At 44.6% G+C, this 15,754-nt stretch overlaps 1 protein-coding gene and 1 long non-coding RNA gene across 13 annotated transcripts in view; one reads left to right on the top strand and one right to left on the bottom strand.

The window, feature by feature from the left end:
- The window catches only part of fbrsl1 (fibrosin-like 1), a 284,114-nt gene that overhangs the window by 179,323 nt on the left and 89,037 nt on the right, over positions 1 to 15,754 (top strand). For 10 of the 12 annotated variants that reach the window (XM_084947107.1, XM_084947106.1, XM_084947102.1 and 7 more), the window contains exon 5: positions 5,047 to 5,076. The exons of the other annotated variants lie outside the window; for them this stretch is intronic. In XM_084947107.1, the coding sequence (XP_084803233.1) occupies positions 5,047 to 5,076 (30 nt within the window). The remainder of the gene's footprint in view (positions 1 to 5,046; positions 5,077 to 15,754) is intronic. 12 annotated transcript variants of the gene reach the window in all.
- LOC146375598 (uncharacterized) lies at positions 9,708 to 11,440 on the bottom strand. The gene is made up of 2 exons (XR_014801850.1): positions 11,207 to 11,440; positions 9,708 to 9,978 (listed from the first exon to the last, which is right to left on the bottom strand). It is a non-coding gene; the product is annotated as an uncharacterized LOC146375598 (long non-coding RNA).

Below are 15,754 nucleotides of genomic sequence, written 5' to 3'. Positions count from 1 at the left end.
CAACATCTCCCTCAGCAATAAGGAGCATTTGCTCATCAGCCATATTTAAAGTGCACACAGGATTAACTCAGCTGAAGACTTAACGCACATGCACAGTCACCCCATGCTCAGTTTGCTGTTTCCAGGCCGCAGATCGGCAAGCGGCTCTGTTAGGCTTTCCTCTCTCTTATTCAATGTCGCTCTGGGCTACCCAGGCCTCTACCTCCTCCTCCCTCGTCCTCATTTCGCCTGAATTAATTGAGTTCTCATTTTTGTGAGAAAGCTCACAGGAGAGCTGTGTGAGAAGAGAGAGAGGAGTGATAGAAAGAATAAGATAGACACAGGAAGATCAGTGGTAGTAGCCTAGAGGGCATAACTCTCCCAGAGGTAGGCAGTCACCACTTCCTGGGGGATGAAGGAGTCCCTCCACAGTGACTTATATCTTTATCCTCTCAGCACTCATCGCTCAGCGCTTATGGGAAACGACCCGTAGGCTAGTGGTAAGGGTCAGGCAGATGGGCCACTTCAACCCTTCTGACTCAAGGGAGATTTCCACCTAATTTAAGCTCTTTGTGTCTGTGACATTAAGAGAAAGGCAGGTTAAATGGTTTCTGATGAAATAATAAAAATACAGGTGTGTGTGTGTGTGTGTGTGTGTGTGTGTGTGTGTGTAAGATATACCTGGATTTTTATCATCATCATATAGTCAAGCTGTAATCCTGTAGGTCTTCTAGATACAGACAGACAAACTGGTAATGGCTAAATAACCGAACATAGTAGTGGTGGACAAGCAGAGGAAAAGTAGTGATAGATGCACCTATAGAGAGTGATCAGGAAGAAGAAACACAAGAAGCTCAAAAAGATGTGGAGGGTGAAGGCAACAGTGGTCCCAGTGGTAATCGGAGCATTCGGGCGGGTAACCCCCAAACTGGGCGAGTGGCTCCAGCAGAGCCAGGAATTATATCCTAGATCTCTGACCAGAGGTGAAGTTCCAGGACCAGCAAAGATACTGCACTCCCAGGCCTCTGACAGAGGACCTGAGCTTGAAGGATAAATACCACCTGCAGGGCAAATGGGGAACTGAACATAGCAAGCTCACAAACAACCACATTAACAGAAACAGAAACCAAATGAGAAAAATCTGCTGTAGCATAAGTGAATGTAAATTTTAAAAGGTAACATCCTAAGCCAACATTGAAAATGATATGCAGTGTTTCCACAAAATAAAAAGTGCGTAAAGCACCAAATATGTGACCCAACACATGTTACTAGTATAGAAGTGACGCCCAAACATGACTTTACAGTGTATTTGTGCCTTTTCTTGTACTCGTTACAAATACTCAGAATGGAAATAGCAGACGTGATTAGGGCTGCCACGATTAGTCGACTAGTCACGATTATGTCGACTATTAAAATCGTCGACGACTGATTTAATAGTCGACGCTTCGTTTGAAGCTTTGTAAGATCCCAAAAGACGCAGGAATAAGTAGTAGGATTTAAGAGTGTAATAACGGACTGAAACAGAAGATGGCAGCACTGCATGTACAAGGATACCAGCTGCCGTTAAACCCCGAAGAAGAAGAAGAAGCTGTGTCCCAGAATTCATAGCGTGGCCCAGCTCAGTTTCCAACAATGGCGGCAGGTAGTTAGTTTTAATGTTACTCTTATTATTCTTTTTGGGTCACAAAATAAAGTTTAACATATTTTCAGGCGAGAATGTAGCTGTGTAAACCTCAAATATCTGCTCAGTTTATCAAGACACCACATATTTTCAAAAGCGCTCCGACGTTTTCGGAGACGTCTGTTACCCACTAGCTCGATAGCTAGCCGGGGCAAGGCTCACTAGAGCCGCTGAGAACACCGGACTGCCAGCTAATCGTTTTCAAACCCACCGCCGTCTTTCGCTACTCAGGTTAAATATGATACAAGTCACTTAGATAACTTAAAAATGTTATTGTTTGGCTTTTTTTAGTATTTTATTTGTTCCTGAGTAAATCGGTTTGGCTGAGATTAAAGTTATAGTTTTTACACAGCTGAATAAACAACTGATTATCAGAAGTGTGAGATGCTCGATAATATACTCCGGTTTCCTGTTATATTTTAGATAGCAAGGAGTTTATTAAACTTCACCGAAACAATCTGCAAATTGAATTAAAATTTAATAAACTATCATTTTGTCTTTATTTTTAGTTAGCACATACTTAGCACATACCTTAAACACTTAAAGCTGTAAGCTAATGATAGTTATATAAGAGCAGATGCTGCTGGTGCAATAAGCTGTACGTTTTACGTCCAATGGATGATGATCTGATTAGTCGACTAATCGCAAAAATAATCGGTGACTAGTCGACTATCAAAATAATAATTTGTGGCAGCCCTAGACGTGATATGCTCTCATTAACTCCAAACCATTGCAACTTCTTCCTTTGCAATATTCTTACATGGACTGACAACTTAGGTTGCTCTAAGTTGAGATAAACACTTGTCGAGCTGTTACAGCCAATCGCCCGCCTCTATTCCTCAATGTCACTGCCTTAGCACTCAATAATTCAAAGCTTGGTGGTAATGAGCTCCCCGTAGGCCCTGTCCCCAAGGAGCCTCCCCACTGTGCCTCCACTGTAATGTAGTTATATCTCATGTCAGCCTTCAAATCAATTACATTTCTATCTGATGGCTATGTAATTGCGCCTGATTGAGTTTTTGGCACGCCAGCCAAGTGTGTGGTTCTCAAACTCAAGCCAGTCAAAACAGGAAGCTTCATCAAATGAAACTGTATTTCATCCTGATTGAGGCTGCTCGCATGATAAGCACAGCTGTAATTATGATAATAATAACAATAGCAATCTGTGTTTTCTCATCTTTGTTGTTTTTTTCCCCCCTTGCTCTCCAGATGATTTTTTTGCCCCAAGGACAACGAGCAGTGTTTACTTTACTCAAGATGCAAAGCCTGATTTGATTGTTGGTAGCATGCGCAATTTAGTAGATTAAATGCAAAACATAATGCTTTTGTATAAATCTAAGTGTGTTTGAGTTTCACTTTGTTATAATGCAGCAGGAATTTTCTGCTGGACTACACACCCACACAGTGCCTAGTGATTTCTGCATGTTGCTTAGATATTAATGTCAGATATACAAGTGTGGAACTGCCAGCGGAGATCTGCTGGCTTAGTGCTGCATAATGCCAAGAAATGAGAAGTCGACTTTTGTCTGGAGCCACTAACTGACGGTGAGCTCGTTCTATTGACCCAGACTGGATGGATTGACAGATGACTGGATCGTCAGCAGACAAATGACAGAAGATGAATGGATAGATGGATGGATAATGGGTGGAGGGATGAATGAATGAAAGAAAGCATGAATGGACATACAGAAGAATGGCAGGTTGAATGAGTAGACAAATGTACCCATGGATGGATGGATGACTGGACATTCAGATGGATAGGTGGATCAACACAATACATGCCTGGGTGGACGGAGGAATTCTCTAATGGAGTAGTACTGAGATAGATGAGAGGGAGGATGCTGTGGTTAGGTGCATCAGCAACTAAATAGTGATGAATTGTGGTCGCTGTCAGCAGCACTAAGTATAACAGACATAGTAAAGCAGCCTGGCTCATCCATAATCAGCAGACCCAGATGATTGTCTTCGTGCCAGAAGAGAACGCACAAAGAGTATCTACCAATCTGTCTTTTTATCCTCACTTCATCATCCCTTTACTTTATATATACCCGCTTACTCTTGGTGCTCTTGCCCTTTAAATGTCTTCATTTATATTATTATCTTGTCATTTCTCTTTTTAAGGCCTTGCAGCTCTCCTTCTTTCTTGCTGTCTGTCTGTCTGTCTCACTCGCCCCAGCACCGTCTTTTGTGTTAACAGCCTTCTCTTTTTTTGCAGTGGGGGAGCCACTGGGTGCACATCTACAATCTTGCCTTTCATTTCATGGCTTCTGGAAATGGATGTTTTACTGCCTTCATTAAGGCATGCAGCAGTCAGCGCTGTGTTTTCCCTCTGAAGTTTAGCTCCATGAACCTCACCATTAGAGGACATTATGGCCCCAGATTTCAGGGCACAGTGGAACACTGTATAATTTGATTAGTGTTATTAATCAAGTGGAATACCGCTCCTTTCGCCCCCATCTCACTAACCGCCCCCCACTCCCAGCCGCAGCCCCCTCCTTTTTGCCATTTTACTTCTGCGTTGAGACCCGTCAGATGTTCTCTTCCCTCTTCCTCCTCCCCTTATTCATACACTTCTCTGTCACCTGCACAACACACATGCACTGAAATTGACAAAAGGCCGTACACCTTCCCTTTTAAAAACAGTGATTTACCACTTCCCCCCCCTCCAACCAGACCCTCTTCCCCAGCCTACACCGAGTTCTACCCCCCCCCCCCTTCTTTGCCCAGGACATAAATCAATTGAGATGAAAGTTCCATAATTGTGCTTGCTGGGAGGGATTTGAGCAAAATTGCACTATGAATTTTTTAAAGGGAATTTTTACTAGCTGTTCAGCAAGACTTGGGCGGCGAAGGAAGGTGAGGCCATGAGGATTTATGGGCCTGGATTCTTCATTACTGAAGTAATTTTCCTGCAAATGATAGTGCAGCACCCAGGAGGGGGGAGTGCTGCCCGCCAGGGAGAGTACAAACCTGCTTAATCTCTCGTGGAGAGAGCAGCTCAGAGCACTAATATCATCTGTAAGGGACTGGGGCTCCATTTGTTCACATCTAAGCCACAGCCAGTGAATTTGTGATTCATATTAATTGATTGCTCAGATTTGTTCCAAGAGTAGCTACAAGTTGATTTCATTACCAAGACGAGTTTTTGTTAAAACTGCTGGGAAACGCGCTTTTGAAGATGAACTGTTTTCATAAAATGTGTGTCTTTCTGTGGTTGAGTCACTGGTGTATATCCATCCTCATGCCGATGAAGACCTGCTTTGCTAAGCTGTTGTGTTGTTGCTTTAGCACAGGTCCACCTTTCTCTCTGCATTTGGCCTTTCCTCCCTCCTCATTTTAACCTTTCTCAGTCCAACATGGCTGACGCTCTGTCTCCATCTCTTTAGGTGCAGCATGCAGCAGTGGCCCTCCTCAAGGTTAGTGCGTCCATGATGCCAGGTCTCATTCTGTATACTGCCTGCTGTCCATTCAATTTTACAGCTCAGTAGCTTGAGAAGCAGGGGGGGCTAAATCTGCTGCAAGAAGGAGAAAGAGAGGGAGGGGAGGAGGAAGGGAGAAACCAAATTATTGTGCATCCTGTCACCAAGTGAAGTGTATCTCATTCCAGGCACACTAACAACTCAAGACAATTAGTCACTTCTCGCTAGGCTAGACCTGAGACTCACTTGATGGTCAAAAAGTGACAGGGCATAGAGGACCCTCTACTATGGCTAAGCACTGCAGCTGTATTCAGTGGAAAGGGCAGCAAGTTAGAGATAAATTGAGCCTGCTGCAGCATTTGTTTCAGCACTGAGAAAGAATTACATTAAAGGAACATGGTTCTGGGATAAGTCATGAAGATCTGTACAAAGAACTGCACCTTAAAAATGTCTCTGATCCACAGTAATCTCTATCGGTAGCATCCGTCTGGGCTTTTCTGAGCCATTCTGTAGGATAAACTTAGTAATGTCAGTTACATACCACCTTCACTCCATCTAAGGTAGTTTGAGGCCAAAGATGAGGCCTGTCACCACATGCTCCCGAACAAAAGTGAAGCATGACTAAGGTGGGTGGTGCGTGGAAGATCAGCAAGTGGAATGAGAGAAAAGTTTGTCCTGGGCCCTCTGGAGAGATGCAGCGTGACCAATTGAGGTGAAGGGGATGAATGAGGCCATTCACTGGGCCTAATGAAAGAGCTCCTGCTGGGTCTTGAATGTGGGTGGGCCCATCTGCACCACATAGGCGTGCTCAAACCAGTGACCTCGAAAATTACCCAGGAAAGCACTTTGGGACAGTCACCCCAGCAACAGGCCGAGGTCTGCATGGTAACCAGGCGCTTCAATCAGCGCCTGGCAGCTTCTTGAACAGGGCGAGTTTTCCTTCTGTTCTGAAAGAAGTCCGTGTGAAATCAACTCCAAGGGACATCCTCCGTTTCTTTTTAAAGGGGAGATGCCAGTGATTGTCCCATGTGAAAACTTTTCTGCGAGGTGTGGAATGCAGCCCTCGGGAGTTTTCCTTTTAAGACACAAAGCACTGTTTGTCTTAGGCGGCACATATACATATGTAGCTGAATGTTTGTGCAGTTCTGTACACAGTATTTAATTAGGCTTCCTCAAATGCACAGTAACAGGTTTTGCGAGGCTTTGAAACAGTTCTGATTACAAAGATATAGATCAGGAAAAGCGATTCCCTCAAGACTCCTGGGAGTGGACATTAAGTTTACAAAGCATCTTTAAGTATCTGGTTCATGGGGCTTTATCTGTCTTATTTGGTTTAATATATTCAGTCTTGATGAGCCAAAGGCATGCAGGTCATTGAAGTTCCATTCCTGTCTCCGTTTCCTCATGGAACTTTTGACAGCGTGAAATGACAATCCGCCCCTGCATGCATCTGCCACGTCAAAAAGTAATGAGATTGTGCTGCTGGAAATATCACTACAAAGCATCAGGCCTGCACTTGGGTCTGACTGCACCTTCAAACAGCGCTGCCTGCCAGCTCGCCTGCCTCGCCTGCCTGCTGCAAAAGAAATGAACAAAAACAATCAGAATCAGAGACAGAGAAACGGCAAGGGAAGCTCCCCATGCTGAGACAAACGAACACGCCAGGGCCTTTCATCCTGAGAGTGATTAGCCATCCGAACCGTTTTAAAATCCTGCTTTGAGTGTGTTCCTCAAACGAAAGAGCTCCATTGAGGAGTGGTAGTGAGATGTTTCTGGCTGGGAAGCGCCAGTGATCTAGCCTCTAATTGTGGCGTCGCTGACAAGGCTGGTGTGGCTGGGAGCTTTTTAAGCGAGGCTTTTTGCTACGCTCTTGTTCCCTTCCTGTCAGATCCGCCACCAAAGGCACCAGGAAACAAAAGGGCCCCTCAGATTCTGCTCTTACATTCATCTGCCTATCGCTTTGTGCATAAATACAGACCTAATTTAACACATTAATAGTGCCTGATGCTAGCTTAATGTGACCAAAACTACATTATTTCCTGTAAATGCATTGTCTGGTTACAGATGCAAATGTAAGTTGGTTTTCACACTGTAATTCCTGTCTAATTCTTGTTTTTGTAGCTTTCATGTTTTCCGTGTTATTACTGATCGAATTCTGAGCTTCAAAGACGATACTGACACATTGGCAATAGTTTAGTTCTGCAGTACAGAAGGAACAAAGACGTGTTCAAGGTCTTTGAGCAGCATTCAGCAGAGCTGGTAGGAGCTTATTTGGCATAGAAAACTTTTCGTATTCTCGATAGTCTTCAGAAGTCAGATTGTCAAAGGTTTGAGGTATGGCAGAGAAGCAGTTTGACAAATGAAAGGAACAGCGATGCTAGGAAGAGAACACAAGGGGAGCGTGGGTTAGGGAAAAAAATAGGAAAGGATTTAAACCCCGGCTCATAAAAATCAGTATTATAACAACATTAATTGATGCTGCTGAGTACCATATGTGACGCCATATGGAATAGCTGCCCCAGAGGCCTGCTATAATAGACAGCCTGCAGTGGTGCACACAACTTGGCACATTTACAAACAAGGGACGTCCCATTAATATCAAACACACAGACTGAGCAAGAGACAGTGAGAGAGGGAGTGAGAGGGCATAGGAGGGAGGGAGGGGTGGAGAAAATAAGCAGAGGGAGCCGATTTAGTTCATGTTTTATTTGGTTGCCATCTTTAGACCTTTTGTTTTTGCTCATCTTGTGTTATCTTTTTTTTTTTTTCAAATGAAGACAGGTATTATATGTATATATAAATATGTATGTTCAAACCCAGCCTCTCTAATCTCACTGCTCCTTAATTACAGTAATAAATTGCCCCTCCCCTTTGGGTTGATCACATCACCCTCTGTCCGCCCAACGGCCACTCCCACCGCAGATGCCCAGTGTTCCTTTCATCGTACACACACAGACACACACATTAGCAGATGAGGTGATGTATGGCACCTCGACAAAGGTGGCATTAGAAATCTCTGTTTAACCTCCAATCTTGAAGCTGTTATTTGCTGCTGGCTTAAGATGAGTTTCCGGTCCTTGTTGCTCGCAGCACTGATCCCGACATAGATTGTGTTTATGTAGTGACAGTTAGAAATGTATTTAAAACAACAGTAATGAACAGAAAATACATGTTGGAGTTTTGAGATTCACAGCTTTTTATTTAGTTACCTGTTATAGCGAAAATCTGCCAAGTGCAATTCATGCATTCATATATTTTCATAACTGAAAGTACACGACTAATCAGCCGATTCTTACTTTCTTGTTCTGCCAACTTTAGACATCACATTCTCCTAGTTCTCTAAATTATAATTTGATCACTTGTTAATCCCAAAAATGTCCAATTAACAAAGATATTAGACCAAAATCATCCCATTTAAAATGTCGAGAGTTAAAGATTAACGAAATAAATTATTACTGCTAAATAACAGTTTTAGCACATGTAAAGCACAAAACAACGTAAATTACAAAATTTGGGCAGTGAGGTGGCTAAAACTGCAGTTGAAGCTTTTATCCCACAAATCTGTGCAAATGTTCCTTGTGATATCATGTGATAGCATCATTACTCCTTTGTATGCCAGGGGCATCTGCAGACAGACATGTATCCAGCTTTATGGCCACGTATAGCCTGGATGCACATCCCTCCTTTATACGCAAGGCTCTTCTGACTCTTCTGACATGCCCAGAGCAAGTAGGGAGAGAGAGAGATCCTTATGAAACTGAGTTGTCAGCCGTTCTGTTGACTTTCATAGAATGTGAGGCGAAACAAGAATAGTGTACAGCTGTTTCCTCCCTGACACAGAGGGAGGCAGATGAAGAGCAAAAGAGGGGAAAAGAGAAAGAGGGAGGGAGGGAGGAAGAGAGAGCTCTCCGCTCTGTGATGTGCACTGATGTAGCTGGAGCTCTAGGTCAAACGCTGCCAGTGTTTTGTGTTCATCTTCGTCTCGTCTCCCCAGTGCTCCTCTAAATTATTCACAGCCTGAAGTGTGCAATGTGGCTGCCTCCTTCTTTCCTCTCTCCTCCTCCAGTCTAGATTCCTCTGTCTTACTTTTTTCTGTTTCCCTTTCTTTCTTTCTCATGTGACAGCTTGTTTCAAAATCCCCCCTCCCCAACCCGTCCCGCATCCACTCATCTACCATCACCCACCCATCTTTTATTAGTGACTCCATCTCTCGCACTTCTCCTTTCATCCTGGCTTTCTTGCTTGATTCTCCAGACTAGACTCAGTCATCCCTTTTTAGGTGGGTAGGCTGCCAGCTGTTAGTATCAACTCCTTAGTTGGTAGCTCCTGCTCTCACTCGACATCTTTCTGCCTCCCTCACATCGATCTCGTAGGATCTTAGATGCACTGGTCGGGTTGACAGCGAGTTCTCCCCCGTCTGATTTTCTTTGTGCTTGTTTTATCTGGGTGACTCGTGAGAGAAAGTGCACGCTGAATCCTCAGACCAGTCTGTATCTCATATTAAACATGTGCCTGTTAATCATTAAGCTTTTAAGAGACTACCTGTCCTGTAAACAAGAAAGAAAGTAACCGAGGCAAAAAAATCAATGACATGGCAGGGTTAGGGTTACGCAGTTGTCATCCATCAGAGTTTTTGGTATTTGGTCCTTTATTGTCTGTGGGCGTGTCAGAATATAGCAGGCATTGTGGAAAAATAACACTGTTTTAATTGGCTGGATTATCAGATTTTATCCATACTGCAAAAGCCCAAGGGCAATGCACACACAGTACATCTGTCTGCAAGTGGGAGATTTTGTAACACATTATTATTGTGAGGTTAACAAGGAAGATGCAAGCACTGGTATCAGATCCTGTCTGGACAGCAGGGGTTGGAGGATGACGTGTGCCCCTCGTGTCTACCTGAGGAGAGAGCAGAGCAAAGAAAGTAGTTGAATCTAGTTCCAGCTCTTGCCACAGGACACTCATTTGTAATTCTGTACCCTGCCTATAATAACGTTTGATCATTGCAGAGGGGGGGACGGGACGTAAGGGAGCTGAAGGTTTCGCCCTCGCTCTTTGGCCTCCCCCCTCCCGCCAAACCCTTTACCCGCCCTCTTGCATTTGCTGTCACCCAGTATGAATGCCCCCTCTGGCCCGATGACAAGTCTAGCGTGAAATGCTTGGCTGCCCCCTGAAATTAGCAGTAGAGCCCCCCGGCGGCACATGCTTCTCATGACCAGCACACAGTGGGCTGCCGCCAGATTCTTTTCATTATGGCTGTGGCCTGCCAGCCCCCTGACTCTACCTCCTTCTGCCTCTTCCTCCATCCCACCCTCCCTCTCCTCCTCCTTCCCCCTGTGTGTCGGCCAGAGCTCAGTAAACAGCATCTGTAGTGCTCATCACATTACTGTCGTAGGGAGGAGAAGGAGAGAGTGAGAGCCAAGTTCTCTGTGGGGATTGCTGTTATGCCTATGTATCAAAGTGTCCGCATGCATATAAGTATTTGCATGCGTGTAGTATTTTATTTCATGCGAACATCCACAGTAGCTCATATGTATATGCATATATATTGTGTGCACATGTCTCTGTTGGCTTCACAGGATTAGCAAAGGAGAGAGAGTTAGTAGCAGTAGTACAGAGCGAGAAAGAGTCAGAGAGAAGGGGGGTAGCAGTACAGAGCAATGCCTGGAGGCTCAATCTGTTCCTCACTGAGCTATATCAGTGTTAGAGACGGCGGCTCGGGCCGCGGGGAAGCCTCCACTCGCTCCATCAAACTGTCAGGCAGCCAACGGAGCTGCACAGGGAGACTCTCAGCTGCCCCCAGGGCCAGTTCAAGTCAACATCCCATTTCCTTGCCTCCTCGCCTAATTTCTCCTACGCCCCGACTTAAATTTCCAATGCCCAGTGTCTGCCGCTGCAGCTCAGCAGCAACAGGCCCAGGGCCATGTCAAAACTCTGGGAGGTACCGAGCGTGTGTGTCTGTGTCTGTGCACGCTAATTTCTGAAGGCAAGATAGCACTAGCTGCAGTCAGCAGAGAGGAGAAGGAGCTGCAGGGGCCCCATGAAAGACAAAAAAATAAAGAAATAAGTAGAAAAAATAAAAAAAACATAAATCAGTGTTTTATTTTTCTCTCTCATTCTCCCTTACCTGTATGCCCATTTTTCTTCTTCAGCTATATTCATAACACAGTTGTGTATTCCCTGTCCCATCAGATTTCTGGCAGTTTCCTTTTTCTCTCTGAGCTGAATAAATGCTCCCTGTTCTCTCATACATATGCCATTACTGTCTGTTTTCCCGTTGCCAAACTACTCCAAGGATCACACCAGCAGCCCAGCCAGCTCTGTCCCTCCCTCAGGGTTATCCTGAAAGCAGGGGGAGCAAGGCAGTCCTCTAATTTAGTGAAAGGAGGCGGGTTATCATCGTCAATCTGTCCACCCCCCCATCTCCTTCTTGCTCGTTGACCTCACCAAATACCTTTCATAGAATTGAAACAGGGAGCGTCCAGGTCTCAGTGCTGTTTACGTGGACTCTGGGTAATGTTAAAGTCTGCTTAGTGTGGTCCTGGGCAAGAACTATATCTTTCCTCACCTCAGCTTGATTTACGTGGCCTCTACTGGCTCTTTACTTGAGTGTGTCAGTTCTAAAGCAGAGACCACGGTGTGTCTGGCTAATGCAAAGAGCATTTTCTCCGACCCTGTCTTCTTCAATCCCCCTTCACTATCACTCTCTCTCTCTGTCCTCTCTCAATGGGCCTCTGTGAAAGGAGGTTTTGCTGAAGTCCTCTCTTGTTTGCACAGCCAATTCCAATGTCCCAAGCTCAAATATGGTTTTGCGTGAGAGCCTGTCTAGGTCTGCTGGTCGATATCATTTCTGCCCGGTAGAGCTTTTTCTCTCAATCTTATTCCCCGTGGACCCTACATCTTCACTGAGATCAATACTTTCCTAATCCAGAGCTCTAAGGCTGACCCTGGGTAATCAGCTGACTTCCCATGCTGCCTGCTGAGGAGGTCAGGGGTCAAAAGGCTGTATAGATTTGATCCTGTGATCAAATCACTTTGCTAGGTGGTGCTTTCAGATACAGCTATTAGGGTCAAGATAAATTGCTTGATTTTTTCCCTCTCCCTGGTTGTGAAAGTTAAATGCAGTGGTGTGTTTTTGCTATGAATAGCATTAATGCACCAGACTCCCGAAGCTTTTTACCCCATTTAGTTTCACCATAGATACAAAATTATTAGGTTTATCTGATCATCCAAAGATATTAAATGAGTAATTGATTTTTTTTTTACTATTTAAAGGTTTTTTGAACACACTTGCATGATTACATATATGTAACCAGACACCATCACAATGGCCATGTATAACGCTATCATTTACTCTACCGTTATATATATAAACATTCTATAGTGTTGTGCTTTGGTTCAGCCTGGTGCTTCACCACTCATCCATAGTTCTCATCGTCTGGAGCACAGGCCAAGTGCCTGGCCTGGAATTGCCAGTTCCCTTTCATTAAGCTTTTCCAGTAACAGGACAAGCAGTTGTTTGGTTAAAGATTGCATCTGCATCCTTCCATCTTCAGCCCACTCTTTGCCCGACTGCTGACCTTCCCCACACTAGGGCTCCATCAGGCTCCGGCTCACCTTGGATTCAGTCTCTAACCCTGATTTGTTTTGATAAGCACTATGGAGGATGGCATTGTCCAGCTCTTCCAGGCAGATAGTATCATGAACGCAATCAAATCTGAACTCTCCACTGAGTCATGACAAAGGGTTAGCACATAAGAACATGCAACTAAAATGTCCTGCTGATAAATTATGAAAGATGAGTTGAAGTTAAGCTTTGCCGCAGGGCCGGTGAGACTTTCAGATCTCCTGCTGATGTTTCAGCCCAAGCAGGGGGTCCCCCAGTGGACTTGAGGCTTTGCATCCAGACCCCATCAGAATGGTCATGACGCCTACGCTCCCACACCTCATCCCAGTATCTGCAGGAGGGAAATTGCAGGAGAAAATTGGTGTTGTTCCACCAGTATTCGACACCGCTTCCGTCTGCGACCATCTAAATGGACCATTACCTCCTCTGTGTGCTCTCACTCCAGGAGATCTGGGTTTGTTAGAGGTCTTCTTTTAGAATCAGGGGTATCTCAGTATATGTGCCTGGAGAAATGTCTTATAAATTGAAGCCATTTCTTCCATCGCTGTAGACTTTTGCATTGCGGACACTTTAACTTTATACATTTGGATAAAACATCAAGAAAAGCAGACGCTCTTTCGCTGCTGTCGTGATGCAGCAGCCATCTCCCCGTCAGTTAATGTTGTTTTGGGCCTGAATGGAACACAACTGGTTGCTTATCAGGAGTTAATTTTGCTTTAAGCCAGTTCCTTGTCGTGCCATTGCATCTACAGTTATTAGATATGACTATAATTTAGCAGAAACACACCTTACAGTGACTTTGAAAAATTACAGCCAATCAAGCTTTTATCACAAATAGTATTATCAAAGCACTGACGCTTTTATGCTCTCCTCTTCTGCTTTTATTCATTTTATTTACTGCTTTATTTATTTTGAGAAGGAACTGACAGTGGCACTTTAATGCCAGCAGCTCTCTCCTGCTCTCTCTCTCTTTTTCAACATTTCTTGCAGCAAGCACAGGCTTGTGATCAGTATTCAGGAAGACAGTTGTTGACGCCATGCCAGCATTTGCGTTGCTGGGCAAGTTCCTCTTCTGTTCCTCTTTCTATCTCTGAGGCAGAATTCATGGCAGACTGTCCTCCGAGTGTGACAAGTGGAACTGTGTGATTAATTTGGCCAGTCGTTTTAATGTGCTCCGGGATGCGCAATGCTTATTGTCTTCCCCTTGCACGTCTATCAGAATCTGCCAGAGAAATGTCCAGGAGAATCGAGACATCCATCCCTCTCTTTCTGTTTTTTTCCCCTCCCTCACCCTACTCTCTTTCTCAGCCCTGCCTCATTTCAGGGCTGAGCTACAGGGTCGTCATGGGGGCTAGCCCGGGTCGAGGCCTGGCTCCAGCCAGGGCCGCTGGCGGAATAAATCTCCTGTCTCTGAAGTGTTGAAAGCTGTGTAAATGTCAAACGCGTTCGTCTGATGTGCTGGCTGAGGGGAGGAGGGGTTGGAGAGGAGGTGGAAAGCTGGGAGGGAGGGTTTGTGGATGAGCCATCCACTGATTCTGGTCCCCCGTTGCCCTTCGTAGCTGGCGGTTGCCAGGTGCAGATGTTGCTGCTTGCTCCATGCCTCTGAAGAACTAGCCTTTTTTTTTTTTTTTTTGAGGTAGGGGGCGGTGGGTACTGCAAGAGACAGAAACCACCAGGGGCTTGGCTCCTGTCAGGCAGCTTAGTGAGCAGCGTATCTTTTCGATTTTAACAATGTCCCCTCTGACCACCAGACATGCTGTTTAGGGAGGCTTCTGTTTGGGGTTGTGGTTTTGCATTTTCATCATTTGGCTTTCTTGTACCTTCTTGCTGAAAATTGTTTTCCTCGTGCAGACAGTCAAAAGAAGCACAGGGTGCTAAACGACGTAGCGCTGCTCTCGCCAACAACAATGCGTGCACAAACACGAGCCAATCTTGGACTTTTATTGTGTTTCTTTCTTTGAATGGACTAAGTGTTATAGCCCAACAGGGCAATCACATATGGGCCTGACAAAAACTGCTGTAACACTGCCTATCCCTTCATCTCTATAGCATCCCCCCCGCCTGTTCTTACTGTTGTTTTGTTCCCCTCTTTCCACCTACCTCTCTCTCCCCTGCTGTGCTGTGCCTCTCTCTGTCTCTGTCTGAGCCCTAGCTACTATTCCTCTTTTCGCTCTGCTACAGTGCATGCTACTTGTAAAAGGATAAGCACCATGCTGTGCTCTTTTGATATTATTTTTCCTCCTCGCCAGCTCCAGCCTTGTGAGGCCTCATATCTAGTGTCATGGCTACTGCTGCAACAACAAGGCCAAGCATGCACCCAGGGAATAGACCATGTCAGTTGTTCATCTCCATCACCTACGGTTTAAACTCGTCCTCAGTAATAGAATGGATCTCACAACTGCTGCATCCATTCAGCTGCATGCTAAGAATACATTTACTCCATTTTCTGCAGGGAAGGGGTAATGTTAGAGAGTGGATCAATTTTCTTTTCTTTTTTCGCAATCCATAGTTAGATGAAGATGGAGAGAAGCATTGTTTTGAATGTGATTTCTTTGTGGTAAAATACCAGAATTCTGAGGGAACAAATGGGTGATGATAACAGGTTGTGATGTGCTCCTAACTACCAGTATAGAAATGGATTGCAATTAATTTGTCTGGAATTCACAGCCTGAATGGAAACTGATTGACAAGAATCCTTTGCCACTTTCTCTTCTTAATGCCCGGCACTTTGTAATGATTGTCTTTTGACAAGCACTAGTTCAAAGAAGAGAAAAGAAGATATTTTGTATAAAAATGTGTCCAATATTTTCATTTGGGGGGGGGATCTTTTAGGTTAATCCTACAGTGTTAAGGTCTGGTGTTCTCTGCTTTTGAAATGTGTGGTGTCGTACTGACAGATCCCCAAAGACATCTATTGGATTTAACCTGCTCTCCGAATTATATAAAGCAGATCTTTCTAGTGCAAGTAGAATAATTTACAGATGGTGAAAATTTCAGACTCACAATTTATTCAGTTAAACAACAGAGAAAAAAAGTGTTTGAGATTTA

This window comes from Perissodus microlepis, chromosome 12 (assembly GCF_051167445.1).
Source record: "Perissodus microlepis isolate ML-2025 ecotype Zambia chromosome 12, ASM5116744v1, whole genome shotgun sequence".
Taxonomy (NCBI): domain Eukaryota; kingdom Metazoa; phylum Chordata; class Actinopteri; order Cichliformes; family Cichlidae; genus Perissodus; species Perissodus microlepis.
The sequence above is the reverse complement of the archived record's forward strand: the minus strand, read 5'-3'. Positions and strand labels throughout refer to the sequence as shown.